Here is a 20,644-nt window from a genome sequence, read left to right as displayed (position 1 = left end):
TCTGGTAATAATCATTTTGTTGGTAGTGACGAGACTGCGACACGTGCATCTCGTAGTCATTCTTGAGCCAGCGAAGTTCACTTCCGATCCAAAAGCCTCCCTTGCTGAGAAACTAGCACCCTCTGTCGGTACAGCTCGAGGCCCATAAGTAGGGCCCCTTTGGGCCTTGGGGGGAAGGGGTCCTTTTGACAGCTCACCTTCTGATGCTTGAAACGGGTGAGGACTTGTTGGACAACTGGCCTCCGTTCACAGCAAGTCGATTGGACGACGCCGGTTTATGGGGCTGGAACTGTGGTCTGCATACTTTGCTGTCCCGTTTAGGTCCTGGGGAGCAGATGTTATAAAGCTGATAAAAAGAATTCCGATGTGCATTTCCAAGCAGTGAAAGTGCCATGCAACCTTTTAAGTAAAACACAGATAGCCATGCAACCCAAACGCAACATATAAATCAAAAGAAAAACAGGAAAGTATTGCCATCTTATCCAAAATGTCAATCAGCAATCGTTGCCCATGACGAATGAAATCTGATTTAGCCTGTCATGTACCAGGCTATTTGTTTTAAAATTCCCTGTGAAAAAACCTACTTTACCGTTCTGAGAATTTTTGCTAAAACAATTTGAACAGAAAGTTGTGGGTACCCCGTTCAACAACGGGAATAAATTGTACAAATATAAAAACGGTAGATTAAATGATAAATAATGCAATTGCTGATAAACAAAAGCTTCAATATTAACTTTGCCAGTAAGTGGTTTAGAATTTTAATTTTGAAACCTCAAACTTGGCTGATGAAGCATTGACTCATCTGCCCCCTTTGAACACTTTGAAAGTATTCCTTAGTTACAGGCTGAAGTTTCCCTGACTTTTCAAAGTTTTCTCCTGCGTGTTTTTGCGGCCTGGTCTCGGTCTGGGGGTCATGAGACATACCCTGTGGAGGGTGGATCTTATCCCTGCCCCTGCCGCGACTGGACGCTGCGCTGATAACCTCGTCTTCTGCCGAGCTCACGTTGGGCAGGGTGTCCTCTGGCTCGGAGCTGTCCCAGTTGCTCTCTGATTCCGGGGATCGGGCCCGGCTGTTCCGTTTCTGCTGGGCTGCAATCTAGCATCAGGGAATTATGGGAGATCTATTGGCCATGTGCGTGAACTCTTGAGGGTAGCAGTCTCAGCTAGATAAGCCTTTTTCATGTTTCACATGCACAAGCTTAAAAGATTCAACAGAGGGGAACAAATTCATGACAAAAAATAATCCTTGCTGTTGGTGATAGTAAATCTGACGTTGTTTAGCCATGTTTAGCTGCTGCTTCAGAATATGAACTAATACACAGCTCTCATATTTCATTTGGGACTGTCAGAAATGTGAAAATAAAAGAGGCCTAGCTCAATTTTGAACTCGTTGTTATGGACGCGTAAGACTGCTCCCTGGGTGTATTTTCATGCCCTTGATGCACAATGTACTGGGACACCAGACCTGCAATAATCTTTGATATTTACCAAAACACGATAAATTTAGTCCAAAAAGAACTCTAACTTTGTCAATTTCATTCCTAAATTACATTTCATTAAACCTTGTTTGAATAATCATTTGATTTCATATTCCCTGCCAAAATACGTTCAAAATAGGGTTCTAAACTTACGATCTTCGCAGCATTCAACTTTATATCGTCCATTTTACGGCCGTCTACAGGGTTATGAATATTCATATTTATTTACAAATTTATCAAAATTGCTTGAATAATTATGTTCGGATTGAAATCGAGTTTGCTTTCCTTTATTCAATATGTAGAGATCTCGTTACCAGATCTGTGGTTTTTAAAAAATCATGACTTAAAAAATAAAGTAGTTTTTTTACATTACTTTGTGAATTATTAAAGATAACTTATTCAAACGTGCTACCCAAGTTTCATTGAACTTTGACCTTGTCTTCCACACCTCTACAAAAATGGGCTTGGAGGAGACATTGGTGAGCCAAAATTCCGATCATTTTTTATGATTTGGGAAAAAATGTGTGGTCATTCGATTTAATGTGAAACATGATGTTCTTTGTGGTAAAATGCTCAGTTATTCTGAGCTTCTTTGCGCTGCGAATTCGTGTAAATAACGGTAAAAAAATATTGTTTGTCTCTGGTCTAGGCACAATCAAATCAGGCCATGTCTCGAGAAATGAACGCACACACATGCGTGATGCGACAATGCGTATGTACGTGTGCCTACGTGCATTATTATATCCTCCATGTTATATCACAACTCAAGCTTGAGAAAACAAAGTTCTGTTTCACTACTGCTGGCAAAAAACTGCACTGTGGAATCTAAACCTGTGGACTTTGCTGAGTACAATTAACTCTTAATATTTCAGAATACTGTTACAAACAATGAATTTGCAAATCCCAATTTCTTGAATGGGGGGGGTGTTTTTCCACTCTCTTAATCACGAAGTCCTGGTTATATTACAAAATAATTTGTGTAGTTCCTGCAAGTTGCAACTTTGTTTAGACAAGAGTTGACTACAACCTGGCATGCCTGGGCTTGAGATATTCTGTGCCATGACCTAAAACACGAGGCCCTAAGGGAACAGAAATCTTTGGTTGTCTGCACAGTCTGTGTAACACTACTTTATAACAAAATAAAATATAGAAATCAATTATCTAGGGGAAGAGTTCCACATACAGACTCCAATTATTTCCTACAGTGGCTTATTAGTCATCAGAAAGCAAAAACATGTCCAGAAAGTTCGATTTAGGAGGGAAAAAAACAAGTTGTTAACTTAGAAAACAGAATCTGTCAGGTGGCGTTTATGGAACTCCTTCCTTATTTTGCATTAACTACTGTATATTATAATGGCTTACATGTAGGTGGTGCTCTGAGATTTGTAATTTATTTGATGTAATTTTCTAACACTTTGTGAAATTTTAAATGCGTCCTTAAAATTTCCAAAAAAAATTAGCTGTTTTTCCACCAAAAAGTAGAATCCCGCAGTATTTTGCGCTTGAAGGCTGAAATCCGCACCGCTTCATAAAAAAGCTTGTGCCAAAGATACATACATGTACATCAGAAAGATCAATCAATTGCAAGGCCAAGTGACAAAAATCAATTTGTTGCTCATTCCTGCTTGCTTTCTTTTTCCCAGCATGCCATATTTTTTAAGATGTCCTTTTTTGTTACATGTTCAACATGATTTGGACAGTTTCTGACAAGATGTTCACTTATTAATACATGCACGTACATATCTATGGGTAATTCCAAAAATTAGGGGTCCAAAAGTGTGACATTATCATGTCCCTGTTACATCTGACCTGTGTTATTTGACATGGAAATATGACCGGAATTGATTTCAAGCTATTAGTGTTTGTTTGGCAGGTAATTTGCATTAATTCATCACTCTTGGAAATTACAAAATATGTTCTGAACTTACATCATACGTGTATCATGTTAGTTGTGACAGGGACACACAAAAAAATGGACCCTAATTTCTGGAATTACCCTTAATTAAAACTTGTTAAATTTGAAAAACAGGTTCAGAAACAAAAGTAAATTACACATGTATATGACCAAAAGAGTTCAGAAAGTCCAGTGGCCATCTTGAAAAGAAAACAGAATACATTGAGAAATTAAGGCCGTCTCCGGTAGACAAAATCTCTAGCAGGAAGTTTTCTTTGATAGCCTGAAATAATTTGACTGTTTAAAAAAAGTAATGTCACGCTTTTTTCCCCCTCTATAACCTCTTGCTGCACGCATCCACCATGCCTCCACTGGCCACCATCATTAATTCCATTTTGACCGCGCCAAATTTGACGTCGGCACAGAAGGTAAGACCCTGGATGCATTACGCAAAAAAAAAGGTTCTGCCTTCAGTTTTCCGACCGGCTGTATTTTGATTGCCCAACCCTTGCGTTCTTGGGGAAAAAGTTGAGGAAAATATGAAATCGGATGGAAAACAAGAAAAAATATGTCTTGTAGTAATCCCTGTTTGAAGTTTGAATGTAGTGTATGCAGATTCAATGGACTATGTATTCATGCACAAAATTGTTACCTTTTAAATTAAGTGTTGTTCTCTTTAGAAACAAATTTATTTCAGCCCAACTTCTGTTGTTGCACAGTCGCACACTGAATCAGTATTTTTTTTAAAAAGTGCTAAATATTCACCGCTTTCAGATGCCATAAAATTGGAAGCAGAACTTTTTTTAGCCTTTGCATGTGTACACACTGCCTAGCTACATATATTTTTGAAACCTCGGGGTGTCTCTGGCTGTGGCATCAGAATCACTGGACCCAGAATTCCGACCGAGACTCCACATGCGTTTTTTGGCTTCATGCGATCAATACGAAGATCGTCTTGTGAAAAAATAGTCCCTTCTTGGGCAAAGGTGTGCTGTGCTGGGCTTTAAACCCACTGCTTGAGATGAAGCCAGGATTTCAGAAAATGGAAGATAGTTATCGCAATCACCGCTACAGCCTTTGCTTGTCCCCGCTGAAGTCTTTTCTGTTGTAGTTATTACAACACATTCTGGTGGCAGCTCTGTGAATTCCCTCTGGCTACATGCCCACGATCATCTGCTTTCTAAAATCAGATGTCCTTTAACCACGCAACAAGTGTTTACACAGGGCTGATTTCGCCCACCCGCACTCTTAAATTTCTCCCAGTGTGATAGGAAACAAATATTTTTTTTTGGTTTGGCCTAAATCGATGTCAACCAATGAGCTTCAAAGTTCTATTTGTAGAGCAGCCAATCATTAATCAGAGTGGCCTGGCCGAGATTGATCACTATTGGAAAGAGAATCAGAGGTCCTGTGTTTCTGGTCCGCTTGGAATCAGTGAGTGATACGGCCAATCCGACATGCCAGGATTCTTACAACCTGCATTAGTTAGTGGACACATACTCAGAACTACACACAAGTAGCCTCATTTTCTCTTGGCCGTGTCATTTCTGCTGGCGGGCTGCCCTTTTAAAGTCTGGTTCAAACAGTTGCTGGCAGCTTGGGCTATAGATGTTGTGCTTATTCATCTTTTACTGTGGTTGCAACCATCAAAATGGGTAATTCCTTTTTCGAAAATGTAAGTACATATGTAGCTGTCCATGCACACCTTAATAGCAGACTATACTGGTTGAATTGTCACTCCAAAATCACCAGTTCTCAGCAGAAGAGATTATATTCCTAGATGTTACCTCAGACTTTATCACAGCACCAATCACATATTTGTAGGATTGAGATGTAAGTTCTAATTCACATATCCGGTAATCTTCGGATTGGTTCTGCATTGCAGTTTGGTGTGCCGGTGTTGGTGGGCGTTGGCGTCCTTGCGGCCACCGTCATTATCGGGAGATACGTCCTGGGCGGCAAGCGCAAGTCACCCAGCCCACTGAAAGCCCTTAAAGATCCCGAGACGAAGTACCCATTTGAACTGGTGGACAAAGAGGTGAGAAATCATTCTAGGTTTTTGGTTTGTTAGTTTTTCTTGAAAACACTCGTACGATATGTCGTCGTCATCGTCGTTGTTTTTGTTTTGATGTTATTTGTTGTCATCAAATGCTTTCTATGTCTATATTTGACATGTGGGAGGATGTCCCAAGTTCAGACTCATACCACGGTGTCATGTGCTCTTTTTGTAGGGCTGTGCCAAATATCCGAATACTTGATGGATTATATTAAGGAATATATTCAAATGCAAAATTCTTGAAAGGAAGGGAAAGATGGAGTCTTGTTTCTTGCGGATTCTAATGAAAAGCAATGGATATCTTACAACGATTCTAACAGTAAGTAAAAAAATGAAAGGAATAGAAATTTTAAACAGAGCAAGAAGTATTGTTCGTCTCTTAAACCTTGCTAAGTCATGGCTGGAGATACTCCTAGACTTGGCGAGCCGTTATCACAGTTATAGTGATTTTAATGTACAATTGTGTCCATTATTGCAACTGATTTTGTATATGGTTTAATCATCAACGATCTGCCGGTCGGTACGACTGAATATTGGGATATCGAATCGCAGGTCAACTTTTCGAATAGTGAATTATTTGAATTGAGTCGGCCCTGCGTTGTAGAGTATACATGTGCCTGTATAGTTCCATTCGTATACTTGAAGATATGTACTTGACTACCATCATATTTTAGTACTCGCTATGGTAATTAAACTTGCACATATGCACTTGACTTGAGTCCTTTTTTCCGTTACTCAAAGTGGAGTGGGTGACCTAGAGGTTAAGAGCATCAGATTTGTAGTCGGTGGGTAGAGCCGCGGGTTGCAGGTTCGAATCCAGCCAGGGGCCATGGTGCGTGTGCCCTTGGGCAAGGCGTTGTGTCACTCATTGCCTCTCTCTCCACCCAGGAGTAATTAATTGGGTACCCTGCGAGGGCAGAGATGGTTATTGTGGTTGATTTAGCTGCGTTGCGCCGAAAAGGGAAGCATCGAGCTGTATACTCCCCAGGGAGCTGAGATGGTATTTGGAATGTTTCATGGGCCCAGTGAACAGGGGTAGTAATGATGTATAGCGCTTTGATCTAAGTTAGTTCAAGGCACTATGTAAAAACTGTAAATAGTATTACTGTTATTATTACATGTATATCATATTTAAATTAAACTTGTAGTTGAGTCCTTCTTTTCCCTTACTCATATGGGCACATGTACAAATGTATTCAACTACATGTACATGTACGTGTATGGTTCAGCACCATCAATGCTGCATCATCAACGGGGAGAGATTTCTCAGCTTTTTAGCTGATTTCAGCTTCTTTTGTTTTGCATTTCAGCTTTTTTTCCTCACTGGCTGTGTACAAAAGTAGAGGAGATTTTCACAGTTCAGTTTAGCTGTATGCCTTTTTTCAGCTATTTTTATCATTGGTCAATCTCACCACGGCGTACAATTGCTACTGGGGGATGGAGATATAGTTGGAGATTTTTTTCTGGTCCGATTCTTTACCAACCATATTTAGTGGTCTTTTTTTTAAACATTTGTCTGAGATTTATCTCTATGCTATTTTCCGACACTCTTGATAGAGACGTGTCACACGATGCTGTTAGTTCTACTGTCTAAAAATAGGCTTCTTATCAAGTTTGGGTTGCATATTTAGACCCACGTGTGCTTTGTGTGAATATTTTTAAGTGCCCCTGATAACGGAAGAAGTTCAAAAAGATAGCGGTTTTACACTGCATGCGTTAAGCATGGCATGTACATGTATAGACCACAGTACATGTACTTACATGGACAGGTGTATGTGTATTCATGGACATTGCGTTGTACATTACAAGTATTGGTGCTTTGTCATGTGTGTGGATTCTCTTGGAAGTTGTAGGAAGTCTCCAAGGGCAGATTCCGGGGGCAGAGGGTGGTTGAGGAGGAGAGCAAGAGGGGCCATACCTCCTCCCCCCCCCACAAAAAAGGACATCTTGTTTTTTGGCTTTTGGAAATAATAGAGAAAAGTGTATTTTTTTTATTGATTCATTTTTCTTTGTGGAGTGCGTGAGAAGTTCCAAACTAGAGCCTCAACCAACATAAAGGCCATTAAAGGTTGCCTGATGAAATGCCACATTTTTGGTTGCCTCAAACGATTTTCAGGCCTTCCAAAAATGTGCAGTGTGTTAAAATTAATGAGGACCCACAACCTGGAAATGTCGTTTCTCGTCAAGTTGTCTGATACATCAAAACAAAAAGCACCGTTTGCTCTTTCTCGTACAAACTGAAACCAAATGACTAGAAGAAAAATGAGCTTGAGGATGTTTTGGGAGGGATCCAGTCTCATTTCTTAAATTCTCCTTATCTTTTCCGTGCATAGTCAGCAGGTACAGGCACATGTAGTCTGTTACCTTGATTGTTTCATCCTTTCATCGTTCAGATTGTGAGTCATGACACCAGACGCTTCCGCTTTGCCCTGCCATCCAAAGACCACATCCTGGGCCTGCCAGTTGGTGAGTAATGATTGGTCATATGCTCAGCGCATGAACTCACGAGGGCGCTCTGCTGCCAAGTTTGATCAGTTTCTTTTTGCTGAGCACGAGTGGATTTTCCCTTGTAACATCCGCGCCATTTCAAGCTGCAGCAGAGCCTAACATTGAAAATTCCCCGCCCCTTAAGAAAATCAATCCTTTCATCGTCTTCTATATTCACCGGCGGGACATGCTCAGTTACATGTTTGACAGCTTTTTTTTCCCGATTACGGTTGCTGTTAATAGCCCAAACCCTGTAGTTGTTACATGTACATGCATGTCTGGGATCCTTTCGGTATCAACCAGAATTCAACACTGTAAATACATGTAACGAAAGGCAAATGATTTGCACTTAGACATAACCAGGGCAGCAATTCCTGTGCAAAGCAAAGCCTAATGGTACTTATAGGCTGCTTTATTTTCCTGTACACGAGGCAGTTTGTCCAGTACCTTTGAACACCGATCAAGACATTACCAAGTTCTCTCAGAGGATTATTCACCCCCCCTGAATCGTCAATAACCCGAACAAGTCTCAACTCGTCAAATGCATTTGCAATTAGCTGATGCATTGCCAAACTCTTTCCTCTGCTCTGTTGTACCTGGCCGTAAAAAGCTGCTCTGTTGACTTTGATGTCAGCAACTTACTTAACCGTCCTCATGGAATGCCCTGGGAATTGTGATAAACAACTTACTGTATTGCATGCCAAAGCTTCAATGAAAAATCACTTGTGGTGGCCTGCGAGCCTGTAATTATGAGGCAGAAGTATCCTGCTTGTTTGTCTTTCTCTTCAAGCGGAGCCTGGTATTTCATCACCATCCACGGCATCCGGATTCAGCCAAGTGCTCAAATCTCAGCGCCACACCAGATTGTCAGCATTTTTCTCAAAAACCTAATCTAAAAGTGGTATATTCTCCACAGGATGAGTTGTCAAGTAACTAACGGGTTCTTTTTGCTCACTTAAAGTGGCACTGACTTCATGAAAAATAATGAAAAGCTTTACCCAAGATGGTATCTTTGTATATGTATGACTCTTACTTGTAAATATTGAAGTTTTGTTTGCATTTTAAATCTAAAAGCCCCAAATACAGCATTACGGCACCTTTCCGTATGTTTGCTTTTGGGTGTGTTGCATACATGATGCGTTCATGCGTTTCACTTTTTACGAACACAAAAATTGACTCCATTAACATAGCGCACGTGTGCATTGCATTCGGCCTTCAAAATTGTCCGGGGAGCAATTGCTTGGCACAAGTGTTGACGCGCATATGGAAAGGCGTCTTTAAGGAGAGCAGAATCAGATTCCAGTTGATGAGAAGCCTTTCTCTTGAGCTGTTTATTTGTCATTTTTGTTGAATTAAGGCCAGCACATCTATTTGACATGTCGCATCGATGGCAAGTTGGTCATCCGACCCTACACCCCTGTCTCCAGCGACGAGGACAAGGGCTTCATGGATCTTGTCATCAAGGTAAAGCTAGCTGTCACCGTTCTTGGCCCTGTTCACTGTTCAGCGGAGATTTGCCGCATAGCAGGATTTTCAACCTAGCCGGAATCGGCTGGGACCCAGTGACAAGCTTCATTCATATTTAACCAATTCAGTCTGTGAAAGACAGTTAGCTACATGTACATACACCTACTTGCAATCTCAGTGATAAGATGGTGGCTTTGGAAGTAGAACGTTGTATGCCTAGCAGTGTCATCCCATCAGAAACGTGCTAGGTGGTAAAAAACTTGCTTGGGCATGTTGGGTAACAAGCCAAACTTTCATGCATTAAATGTATGATGAAGATGTGTTACATTCAACAAGGGGCAAGCTCTTGCATTATGAGGCGGTGAAACTTATTTAAAATCTGCATAGTTCCTGCTTTCTGGAGCATGACGCTTTGCAAACCGGGCAGGGCACTCCATTCCAGCAACAGTAGTATGTGGCAACATTATCCCACTTCTGCCACCACTAGAAGTATGCAGTCTCAGAAACAACCACAATCTCATCATTCCTTTCTCAACTCCCCCCCCCCCAGGTGTACTTCAAGAACGTACACCCAAAGTTCCCCGAGGGAGGTAAGATGTCGCAGTACCTAGACAACATGGCTATCGGTGATGCCATCGATGTCCGTGGTCCCAACGGACTGCTAGTGTACGACGGATGTGGTGAGTACATGTACATGTAGCTCTGATGCGTGTTTTTTGTATCGTCCCAATTAAGTTTGGAGTTATCACTTGTCTTTGAATTATGTTTAGAGTTAGCCCATCGTGAGGCTTGATTGGATGTAGCATTGTGTTTAAGCACGTTTTCCACCAACCGGTCCGTTAAGAAGTCTAAGTGTCACTTTACCGTTCGGTTTTTCCCCGAAATTAACCACCTTAATACCGTAGGCAGGCATTTGGTTAAGCAACTGTACACTGTAGACTTAACACTGAGGTTCATATTTCATCTAACATTTAGCACTGATTCTTTACCCAATGGCATAGCGGTCACCATTTGTACAGCACATTTTGTCTCATACTTATTTATAAACATTTGAAGGCTCGCCTTCTGTGTAAAGTTTGTGCGTGGTGCTGCAGTCTTTGGGCGGAAGTATGTTGGATCACGTGTTGGTGAGAGCACCCTGATCACCCTAGGTTGAAGTGCGCCCCCAACAGCAAAGGAGAGACAGGCTAGTGGGAAGTTCTTCAACTGAGTTCATGCACACGCTCAGTGCACACGTGAAGACCATATGGTCCGACATAAATTGGTTGCGTGCACTCACCACGCTTTGCGACAAACGTGCGTATACCTGTGCGTTCACGTGCCCATTTCCCACCAGAGGATCGTCGTGTCCATGTGAAAAGCGCCCTCTCATGTTACCGCTCAGAGCAGATAGGGTGTTGTGACTCGCTGCAAGGGCACTTGGACACCTATTTGAGAACGCGTGCGACATGCGCATGAATGTCGAACCATCACTGTAATGACGTCTACTCAGATTTATCTGAGAATACAGAGTGGATAATACGTCGGTGTAAGGGCAGAACCTAATATGAAGTCAGATTCCCTGACTCCCAACCAAATAAATATCACTGACTACTTGTGGTACCTGCTGCCGGGTTGGATTCGAGCCAGCTACCGATCCCAGCAAGCTCGATGGTGGGCTGGTTAAGACGTCTGCACTGGTAGGCAAGAAGTAATGAGTTCAAATCCCAGCCCACTCATTTGTTTGCAAATCACCAATCTACAGTTATTGAGAAAACTAACCAAGGTAACAACCAGTTTTCTTGTGAAACAGGAGTTGATATAAAGACTGTTGATCGCTGTTGAGCAAGTTTGATCACAGTTTAGGGTGTTTTTGATGTATTCATTCTAGGAAAGTTCAGCATCAGAGCAGACAAGAAATCTCCACCCGAGACAAGGAATGCTAAGAAGATTGGCATGATCGCTGGCGGAACAGGTGAGGAGATGAGGGCGCCCCCTAGTGACGAGAAAGCAAAACTGCCATAGCTGCACCCTGAAAACTCATTCACATTTCCCTCGTAATGTTTGTAATGATAAATGCTGTGGTTGTGGTAAAAGTATGGAGTGCAGAATGGATGCAAAATATCAGTTTCTGTTTTAAGTGGAGATCAAAATTGTTTTTTTTTTTTTGGCATTTGCAGGCATCACCCCGATGCTGCAGTTGGCACGTCAAGTCTTGAAGGATCCGGCTGATAAGAGCCAGCTCTGGCTGCTGTTTGCCAACCAGGTGATAAAGCTGGGCACCAGTGCTAGTTTCTGTCAAACCTAATCCACTTAATTGAATGCATGCACAAAATGTGGTCCCTGACAGTAGCTCATATTGGCTCATTTGGTCATGGTACCCAAATTATGTATCATTTATGCTGAGTTACGTTAAAATCTAAAATTGAAAACATTCAATCAGATTTATGGACAATACTAAATTATCCAATCCAATTTCTGGATAACTGTGCATCATCCAGTCAAATTTCTGGTCAATAATGCATCATCCAATCAGATTTCTGGCCAACAATGCATCGTCCAATCAGACGTCTGGCCATTAATGCATCATCCAATCCGATTTCTTGCCAACAGTGCATCATCCAATCAGCTTTGCAGCTGATGATAAGTCATCCAATCAGATTTTGGCCCATAATACTTGTGACCAGAAACCTGGTCACAAGTAACTGGATGGCAGTTCATCTTGTGACATGACGTGATTGGATGACCTGATATTGACATCACTCAGGCGTGTCCTGTTGTGGTCGAAAGTTTACCTACACTTGAACTGAAAGAGTCCAAGTCAAATCTTTCCGATTTTGCCGATTCTTGACCATAATTTTTTTCTACAGCCAATCAGCCAGGACATCTACTTTGTTTACATGAATTTGTAAATCAAGCTTTAAAGAAGAGTTGATGATCTGATTGATTGGATATAAAAATTTTTGGTCAGAAATAGTCTTAAAATATTCCACTTGAAGACTTGAAGCGTACCGTATGTAAACTTTCCTCTGCCACTGCTTGCTGGGAGTCTATGATGACCAATGAGATGTTTGTATTGGTCACTTTGGACAGACGGAGAAGGACATTCTCCTGCGGCCAGAGTTGGAGGAGATTAGTCAGGAGCACGGTGACCGCTTCAAGCTGTGGTACACACTGGACCGGCCGGAGGAAGGTGAGGTCCCACACAGTGGGATTTGTGACTGGCTGCGGCTACCTGTAACATGCGGGTCTATGCGAAGTGAACATTGCTGCTACCTAGTGGCTTCCATTGATGCGTGTGAATTTTAGCCGCAGCCATAAATTCTCAGACACCTCCTGAGATTAGACCAGGCCTATGTACTAATGACATCACGGTTTGTTTTTGCAGTGTCAACCTTACTCATCATGTAAATCCGTGTTTACATTTGATTTGAGCCCTGTTTTAAGATGTCTGCACTAGTAAGCAGGAGGTCGTGGGTTCGAGTCCCACCCGAGTAAGCTTGTGACTTTTTCACAAGCTCTCAGACTAGCACTGAGCAAAGTGTTTATTAATATATACGTTGGTAAAGGCAAAAACCGTTATATAAATGAATTGAACTTACATCATTAGGCAGGTTCTGGTCTCGGTGAACCATCATCAGATCACTGATTGGGGTCAGTGGTACCAGCAAATCAAATAGGCCCTTTGTTTTTCCTCCTGGGTCAAAAATTATACCTGCTCATAAACACGCATTATTAATCGACTGGCTTTTTTTTTCCTGTAGGCTGGAAGTACAGTAGTGGCTTCGTCAGTGAGGATATGATCCGCGACCACATGCCACCGCCCAGCAGTGACACCATCATCCTCATGTGCGGACCGCCTCCCATGATCAACTACGCCTGCCTGCCCAACCTGGAGAAGCTGGGCTACACCCCTGACATGAGGTTTTCTTACTAGAGCACTGGATTGGGGGGGGGGTTTAGGAAGAAAAATGACTACTGTGCTTAAGAAGCAAAGTAGGGGAACCAGTGGGATTTCGGGTTTCCTGTCAGAGGAAAAGAACTTCTTGTTAACCGCTGCCGGTGGATTAAGGTCACACAAGATGGGTGTGTTAACCGGTGTGACCATAGAATTCTGTAGATGAAGTTCACGTTAACGTCTTTAGATGATGTTATTGTAGACATTCTGTGACAATTTGTTGGGAGAACAGTTGTGACCCAGCCTAGCAAAAGGTGTCGCAGGTCGTTAGACCGCCTTTTTTTTGTGTGTTTTTTTTGAGGTTTTTTTTTTTCTTAGTTCGAAGGCCTTCGAACAAGTCTTTGCACTCACTCAACTGCAACCCTCAAATCTCTTGACCAACGCCCATTGTCAATGCTTAGTACGTCAAACTAAGGCTCTCTCTGTGCTCTGTCTGATGGAAACTGAACCAGATAAATTGACCTAGATACTCATTTTGTTGGAGCCAGTCGCAATTTTTTTAAAGTATATTTATAGTTAGAAGCATTGATATCCTTGGAATGAGCCTTCACTGAGAGGCATGAAAGAGACATCCTTGAAAATCATGGAGAAGAATTGTGGAGAATGGAATACCTTGACTTGCCGAAACAGGAGCAAACTTTGCTTGGAATTGTTCTTGATAGATGCTCATTTGACAAAGTCATTGGGAAAAATTGGTTAGACGTGAATTCCAGATATTTAGACTTTCAAAGAGGTAACAAAACGGGGTCTGGTAAAATTACGTGCTCACGGCATTAAGGTAAAGTTTGGATTTCTAGATCTGTATAAAGCATGCTAGCAAAGGATGAACTAGATAAATATTTGTATTCATTTCGGACTTTGGAGTGAAAATTCCTTTGTTGGGGCTTTTTATAAAATGGAGGCAAAAACGCCTGAGAATCTTCATGTAATATTTTCTGAAATGAAATTGTGTTTCAGACATTTTATATTGTGATTAATCACTTTTTATTCAAACGATGAAAGTAGAAGCATGGAATTAGTTACTCTTCTATAGTAAAGCTTTCCTACATTACAGTAATTAAATGCTAACATACATCAAATAAAAGATTACTTTTGTCACCATTATAAAGTGCAAAATGACTGGAATCATTATCTATATAATACCTGGTTATTTTCATTAAAAAAGAGCATTTCTACAGAAACTAAAGATCCATATATAAATTGAAATGAATTGAGAATTGTCACAAAATCCGAGTATACTTTAATGAAAAATTCTCAATTGGAAATTGCTCATCTCTTAAAACATATTGTTGGTCCTCAAACCGAATGCGCCATTCGGGAACCTCATGTGGAAGTAGAAACTGTTTTGTTTCTGCCTGATTTGGCATTCTTAACTGGGCAACCCGAGTTCGCAATCGGGCTCAACATTTATATTTGCTGAGCAAGAAATGCCAAATTCTGTGGCAGTTCTGGCTGGTAACCATTCTCTGGCTCGGCAGCATGATGAAGTTGATACCAGAGGAAGCTGGTTATAGTACTTCTGGCAGGGAAGAAATCGAAACTTAATTATAAAGTTCTTTTTTTTTAATGTACTGGTGATGAAGGCTACTGTCAAAGGCACTTAAGGAATGCTTGAATGAATGCCGTCAAATTCAATTCAATTTCCCCAGAGTTGTATTGACGGCTCGACTCGGGTCTGGTTCGAGTCACAATATTCAGTGCCTCGACTTGATTTGCGATGGGTAAATGACTTGACTCAACTTGTGTTTTATGCTTGACTCAACTCGAGTCACTACGTTAACACGACTCAGTTCAAACCAAAAAAATTAGTGACTTGTAACAACTTAGGTTTCCCCAAAATTTAACTCAAGTAAGTACTAAAATTTTATCTCTTACAAGAGTGTTCACACGGCCCGTACATGTACACATTCAACAAGGTTTGCAATGACAATGTAATCTCAACGTTATGAAAATTCCATCTTAATTATTTCATCAAAAAAGTCAAACGAACTACATAAAATATGACATTTTAAACATTAAGTTTGTTAGCATAATAGAAAGGAAACATTTCAGCTGCTGAGATACTAGATAGAGTAAAAAGAGGCACGCACGTAACAGTGGAGCGTGTCGTCGGCTGTATGCATGTTGCAAAAAACGAACTCTACGATCTAGTTTTCTTTAAACAACCTAGCAGTTTGGGCCAAATAAATTCATCGAAGTTACTTGAACTGTGCACTTGCCTGTTCAGCCAATGACAGTGTTTTCCAGTGCAATGTGCGTCTGTGAGAAACTTTGTTGAGGGAATCAAACAGCCGTTGACTGTGCGCAAGCGCAATGCCCATGAGGAAATAACAAACCGTCAACTATGATGATGCATTGAAGGTGCTTTGCTGAAGGTTCTGCTAAACGTATCACATAATTGCAGTAGTTTATCAAACGGGGAAAGGGGATTTTTATTTTGATGATTACTTTTTACAAAGAAAACGTCATCGGCAAGGAAGTAAGCGGTCTACAATACTCATCTAATGTTAGCTCCTAAACACTTTAAAGAAACAACATCATGAAATAAAGGCAAGGGTGTCGGGACGGCAAGTATTCCCAAGTTGAATGAGCCCAAAGCGGCATTCGATTTTCAATTTGGCCTCCCCTGACATCAAACGCCGGATACGATGCTGAATACTGCCCGGTCAAGCGAAGCCAAGATGGTTGTATTTAGAGTCACCGCCCCGTCTTGGTCGTTTTTGGACGCTGTGTATACAAACCTGTCTGGCAGATCTTTCCCTTGGTTCCCTACGTTACTTTATTTGCCGCATGAATGGTTGGCAAATTGCTGTTAGCCATCAATACAAATGCAAATGAATAACTGCGTTATAAATCCTAAGCTACCAAAGCGTGAAAATACCGTAAATTACGCCGAAACTTGGCACACCAGCCCTTGTGGAACTTTGTGCATACTTTGGCCACCAGTAAGTTTCAACAGGCGAACGTAATTAGGCGATGAAGTGAAAAGGTTTAGGAGGCGGCATCATCGTGTTGGTCTTCTCCAACATTAGACTGGTTAGCTGTTGCTCCAGCCTCGCCGACGATCTGGACAGAAGAATGAATTCAGATATATTAAGTTTCAGGGGAAATCTTGAAAACTTTGAGAATTCAAAAACAAATCAGAAGACTGCAGTCTGTGAGTGTGTACGCAACAGAGCGGGGAAAAGTAGACCACTATGGCGCAAAGCAAGCGGATAACACCTGTTCAAAGCCCAATCTTGCGGGGTTGAAATCTGATTATTAATTTCATGTTTGCACGTCGATTCCATTTGAGTCTCCTGATAAAGACTCCAGTCGAGTCAAGTCTTTTGCTCTCGGTGACTCAGTTTTAGTGGGAAACAAGTAGAGCTGCCGAATGGACTGGAAGCGAAGTCTCAATCTGGTTCATAAGTGACTTCGTCACAAAGGCGCACGCGCCACGATTTGCAGGCTCTCATTGGACAATCGCTGAAGTTGCGCGTTAGCTTCCGTTCCACGATTCCACGTAAATTGCGATCAATACATGTAACCCATGCAGTGCACGGGTGCAGTGGGCGTGGTTTAAACTGAAGTGACGTCACACTTACGAACTGAATTGCAATCGTTATCCGCCCTGAGCTGAAGTGCACCCTCACCGGCGAAAGAAGGACAGAGGGCACTACGTTTTCCAACCGGGTTCTAGCACGCGAAGACCACTATGGCTGCATCCGAATCTCTTGTCTAGAGCTAGGTCTAGGTCTTCGCTCCAATGGAAATTCGTCGAGACGCGCAGACAATAGACCTAACCGTAGCTCTGGAAGCCCGTTTCGGACACGGCCTAAATCGTTGCGCGTTCTCAGCGTGCTCCGCGTCAAATGCGCATAGACTTGCGCACCTATGCGATGTGTAAGTACCAAAGGACCATCAATTTCATTTCAAAACACGCCCTCTTTTGTTCTTGCTTGGAGCGGATACGCAAGCGATGATTGCCATGTGCATTACCAGCGTTTCTTTTACCATCATAGGCGTAATGTCAACATGGTCATTCTATGAATAAGGGGCCCGATCCCTGTCACATCTATTATATGATTTTGTAAGTTCAGAACTCCAATCTCTATTTTCCAAGAGTGATGAATAATACAAATTACCCGCCAAACAAACAGAGTTTGAAATCAATTTCAGTTCGACTTTTCCATGCCAAAAGACACAGGTGTAACAGGGACACCTGAATGTCAATTTTTGGACCCTGAATTTATAGAATGGCCCAAACGCCTTTGGGTTTGTTAAATGCTACTTTAAATTTTGGCAAAACAACATCTTAAGTATACCTTGGATATTTCTGCTTTGAAAGGGAGCACTACCAGTGTTTCGTAAGATGATATGGATGTTTTTTTAATCGATTCGACCAGTTCCTTCTCACTATCAGTTGATGACTCCACGGGTTGATGTGCTTCCTTTGATCTATTACTTTTTAACTAGAAAGAAGCAGAAAACGAGAGAGCGAAAAACAAGTTTTAATTGAAATAATTCATATTAACTGCGACAATCATTCATGGATCTTTTCCCTAGAAAATACTGCTTGTAAATGATAATGAACAAGTTATGAATAATCACTACGCATGAACAACGCAAATCCGCGACAAACTCCGGGTTGCCGATGCTGAGCTCACGATAAAGTTTACATGCCTAACAAATGTCTGCCCCATAGCAGTGCATGAAATTTGGTACGATGTTAATATATGCTGATTTTTTCCCAGATATTTCTCACCTGCGTCTGCACGTACTATGAATTCATGATTGCCAGCCACAACAATTGGTCGCTCGGGGTTTGTTCTGGCGTGGACGGCGCGCTTACAAATTTAATCAACAATTCGATTTATTGCAAACGGGGTTGTGACGGAGAAATGAAAAGGTCCATTAAGATGCACAGGTCCTTGATTGAACCTACCGAATTGAATACACACGAACAATGTTAATCTACTTCACACCTGTTCTATTGCTTCCAACTCTTGTGGATTCCACTTGGGGAAGACCTTACACTTTTTCAGGAGGTCGAATATGTTGTCTGGGTCGAGATACTCAGCTAATTTGGCACAGTCGGTGTGCTTTTTTAATGGAGTTTTGTTGAGGAGCAAAGACACTAGACAGAGGTGGCCTGTCGGTCCATCCAGCCCATGAAGCAACTCTGTAGTGGCAGATTTGAGCGTGACGTTTTTGGTGAAACGCTGCCCCTTGGGACGCCCACCGTCGTTTTTGATCATCTCATCAGTGATGCACTCGATCCAACATTCGTGTCGTTTACCGTCATCCGGATTGTTTTCCTCAACTTTCTTTTTCAGTTCTCCGTGGATAGCTTTGATCTTGTCGTCCATTCTGAAGTATTTTGTCAATTCTGAAGCGGTGAATTTAAGGATTTTACGCGCGGGTTCAATCAACTGGTACCCCTGTTGAAGTACATCGGGCTCCTGGTAGAATAATTACAGTCAAATAACACATTGCAGTCAAAATGAATGTAAAAATTCATGCAGGGTACCAAAGAAATGTTGGGCTAAAACCGGTTCTCTTGTCAATGTGAGGCGAATAAGCTGGTCTTGCGTGAATCATGCAATAAAGTGCAAAGACTGGTCCAAAATTCCAGAGTTTTTCGAAGGGGGATTGGGTTGGGTTGGGCTGGGTTGGGTTGGGTTGTGTGGGTTGGTTTGGGTTGTGTGGGTTGGGTTGGGTTGGTTTGGGTGCCTCCCATTGTCGGCCGCCAGGTTGTTCTATTCTATTTGCCATAAAAATGTGCCCAACATCAGTGGCGTAAAATGTGCGGGAAATTAAAGGGACGGGGAATGAAATGGTGGAGGTGAGGGGTAACTTACCTGGCCATGGAAATCTGAAAATCGGTCGAAGGTGCTGACACCATGTGATATTATTTAGAGGGCGATGTTCGTGCATATATAGGCACATCTGATTACTTTTTACATTCCTGCGCAGTATCTCCTTTTGAAACTCTGCTGTTGAACACAATTCTAGTTACAGAGAAGTCCGAAAATTTTTGACAATCGGCCTGAATATTTTCTTGTCGTATAAAAGTGTGAGTGGACTCGGTGGAAATGATTCAATAGCCCATCCTCGGATAAAAAAGTGGAGGACATATTCCCCACCCCGGGGATCTCTTGTACCATCAACATCACCCCCACCCCACACACACACACATCTCCATGGCAGGGTAAGTCACCGCCTATCATGCATCGCCACAAAGTAATGCCACTGCTTTTTGCAATTGTAATTTGACGAAATACAATCTTTTCCTTTTTTTTAAAGGAAGAACTTTGTAAACTCCATTGCCTGTACAACAAATCCCACCTCTATTGTAAAAACCGACACGCGATTCTCTTTGAAGTAACCACTAAAAATGGCGAAGCTTCACCATTAATCGGGATCCATGGCAGGTTGATGCGGTATGTGACGACGTTGTTGCTAATTATTTTACAAACAATTGCAAAGACAAAAAAAAATCGTTTCACCCTTTGCCTTTGGGTCTGTGAATTTGGAGATCATTATTCTGAAAGTAGGCTATACCTTCTAGGAGAGACAAACGCACTTTAAGCACAAAACCAATTTAAATCTGGACTGGCGTGAAAATCTATGTAAATTAGAACCTTCTCCCGTAGAAAGCATAATTTCGGTTACATTTTATGATCCCAGATGGGCAATCCATGAAACTTAAAAAGATTATACCACCTCATGAGTTTAAACACTTGCTAAAATTGGTCTATATATGAAGAGTATCAAATTGACGTACGTGCACCCGCTTGAGCTCGGTCACACCTTTCAATATTCGTTCTGCTTGATAGGCGACTGGGTCAGAGCCGTCGATTCCGGTTATACTCCTCACAGCAAGGGGGATCAACGATTTGGCACAGTGTTTGACCGGGTAAACGTTGTGAAGCTCGTTGTCGATGCTGTGATCCAGGGAGGCATACATGTCAAAGTCGTTTTTCCCAGCATCCCTGACAAACTGCTCAGTGATAATCAGCACCACACACCAGGATTTTTCAATGAGGGAAGAGCGACCTTTGAGATCGAATTCCCCTATTTTCAAATCTTCGTAAGATTCCACTCTCAACTTCACCTTCTCTAGAGCCGTTTTAAGTGCATCGGCTTTGTCCTTATTGGCACTATGGTAAAATAAGGCCACATGCACTCTTTCCGCCGCCATGTCCGAAACTGTGGGGCGAGCAGGATGTGTAGTGTTACTGCGCAATCGCTTCCTGATTACGATAATGTGGGAAGCCATTCTATGGTGGCCCGTAGTAGACAAACGGTGTATTTTGTTTTTAAATAACACAAAGCTTTCA

At 41.9% G+C, this 20,644-nt stretch overlaps 3 protein-coding genes across 4 annotated transcripts; 1 reads left to right on the top strand and 2 right to left on the bottom strand.

Annotated features, from left to right (window-relative positions):
- LOC147795804 (uncharacterized) lies at positions 1–1,683 on the bottom strand. The gene is made up of 3 exons (XM_087130723.1): positions 1,632–1,683; positions 925–1,096; positions 1–324 (listed from the first exon to the last, which is right to left on the bottom strand). Exons 1-3 carry the CDS (start codon positions 1,662–1,664, stop codon positions 194–196), a joined length of 336 nt encoding a protein of 111 aa, XP_086986849.1. The 5' UTR covers positions 1,665–1,683; the 3' UTR covers positions 1–193.
- Positions 1,684–1,895: 212 nt separating this feature from the next.
- On the top strand, positions 1,896–14,529 carry LOC147795803 (NADH-cytochrome b5 reductase 3-like). Of its 2 annotated transcripts, none has more exons than XM_087130676.1 (9): positions 1,896–1,957; positions 5,258–5,410; positions 7,822–7,894; positions 9,273–9,379; positions 9,933–10,062; positions 11,253–11,336; positions 11,542–11,627; positions 12,455–12,554; positions 13,126–14,529. In XM_087130676.1, the coding sequence occupies exons 1-9, from the start codon at positions 1,937–1,939 to the stop codon at positions 13,296–13,298; spliced, it is 927 nt and encodes a 308-aa protein (XP_086986802.1). In that variant the 5' UTR covers positions 1,896–1,936; the 3' UTR covers positions 13,299–14,529. The 2 variants fall into 2 exon arrangements, with proteins under 2 accessions (XP_086986802.1, XP_086986801.1); XM_087130675.1 differs by lacking the exon at positions 1,896–1,957 and adding an exon at positions 4,806–5,047.
- Positions 14,530–15,638: 1,109 nt separating this feature from the next.
- Positions 15,639–20,536, bottom strand: LOC147795802 (uncharacterized). Its single transcript, XM_087130674.1, has 4 exons — positions 20,089–20,536; positions 18,287–18,763; positions 17,627–17,773; positions 15,639–16,385 (listed from the first exon to the last, which is right to left on the bottom strand). Exons 1-4 carry the CDS (start codon positions 20,503–20,505, stop codon positions 16,311–16,313), a joined length of 1,116 nt encoding a protein of 371 aa, XP_086986800.1. The 5' UTR covers positions 20,506–20,536; the 3' UTR covers positions 15,639–16,310.
- Positions 20,537–20,644: the final 108 nt, after the last annotated feature.

Source organism: Acanthaster planci, linkage group LG20 (genome assembly GCF_054643075.1).
Source record: "Acanthaster planci isolate LZ-2023a linkage group LG20, COTS_SCS, whole genome shotgun sequence".
NCBI lineage: Eukaryota > Metazoa > Echinodermata > Asteroidea > Valvatida > Acanthasteridae > Acanthaster > Acanthaster planci.
This window is presented reverse-complemented; position numbering and strand designations above follow the sequence as displayed.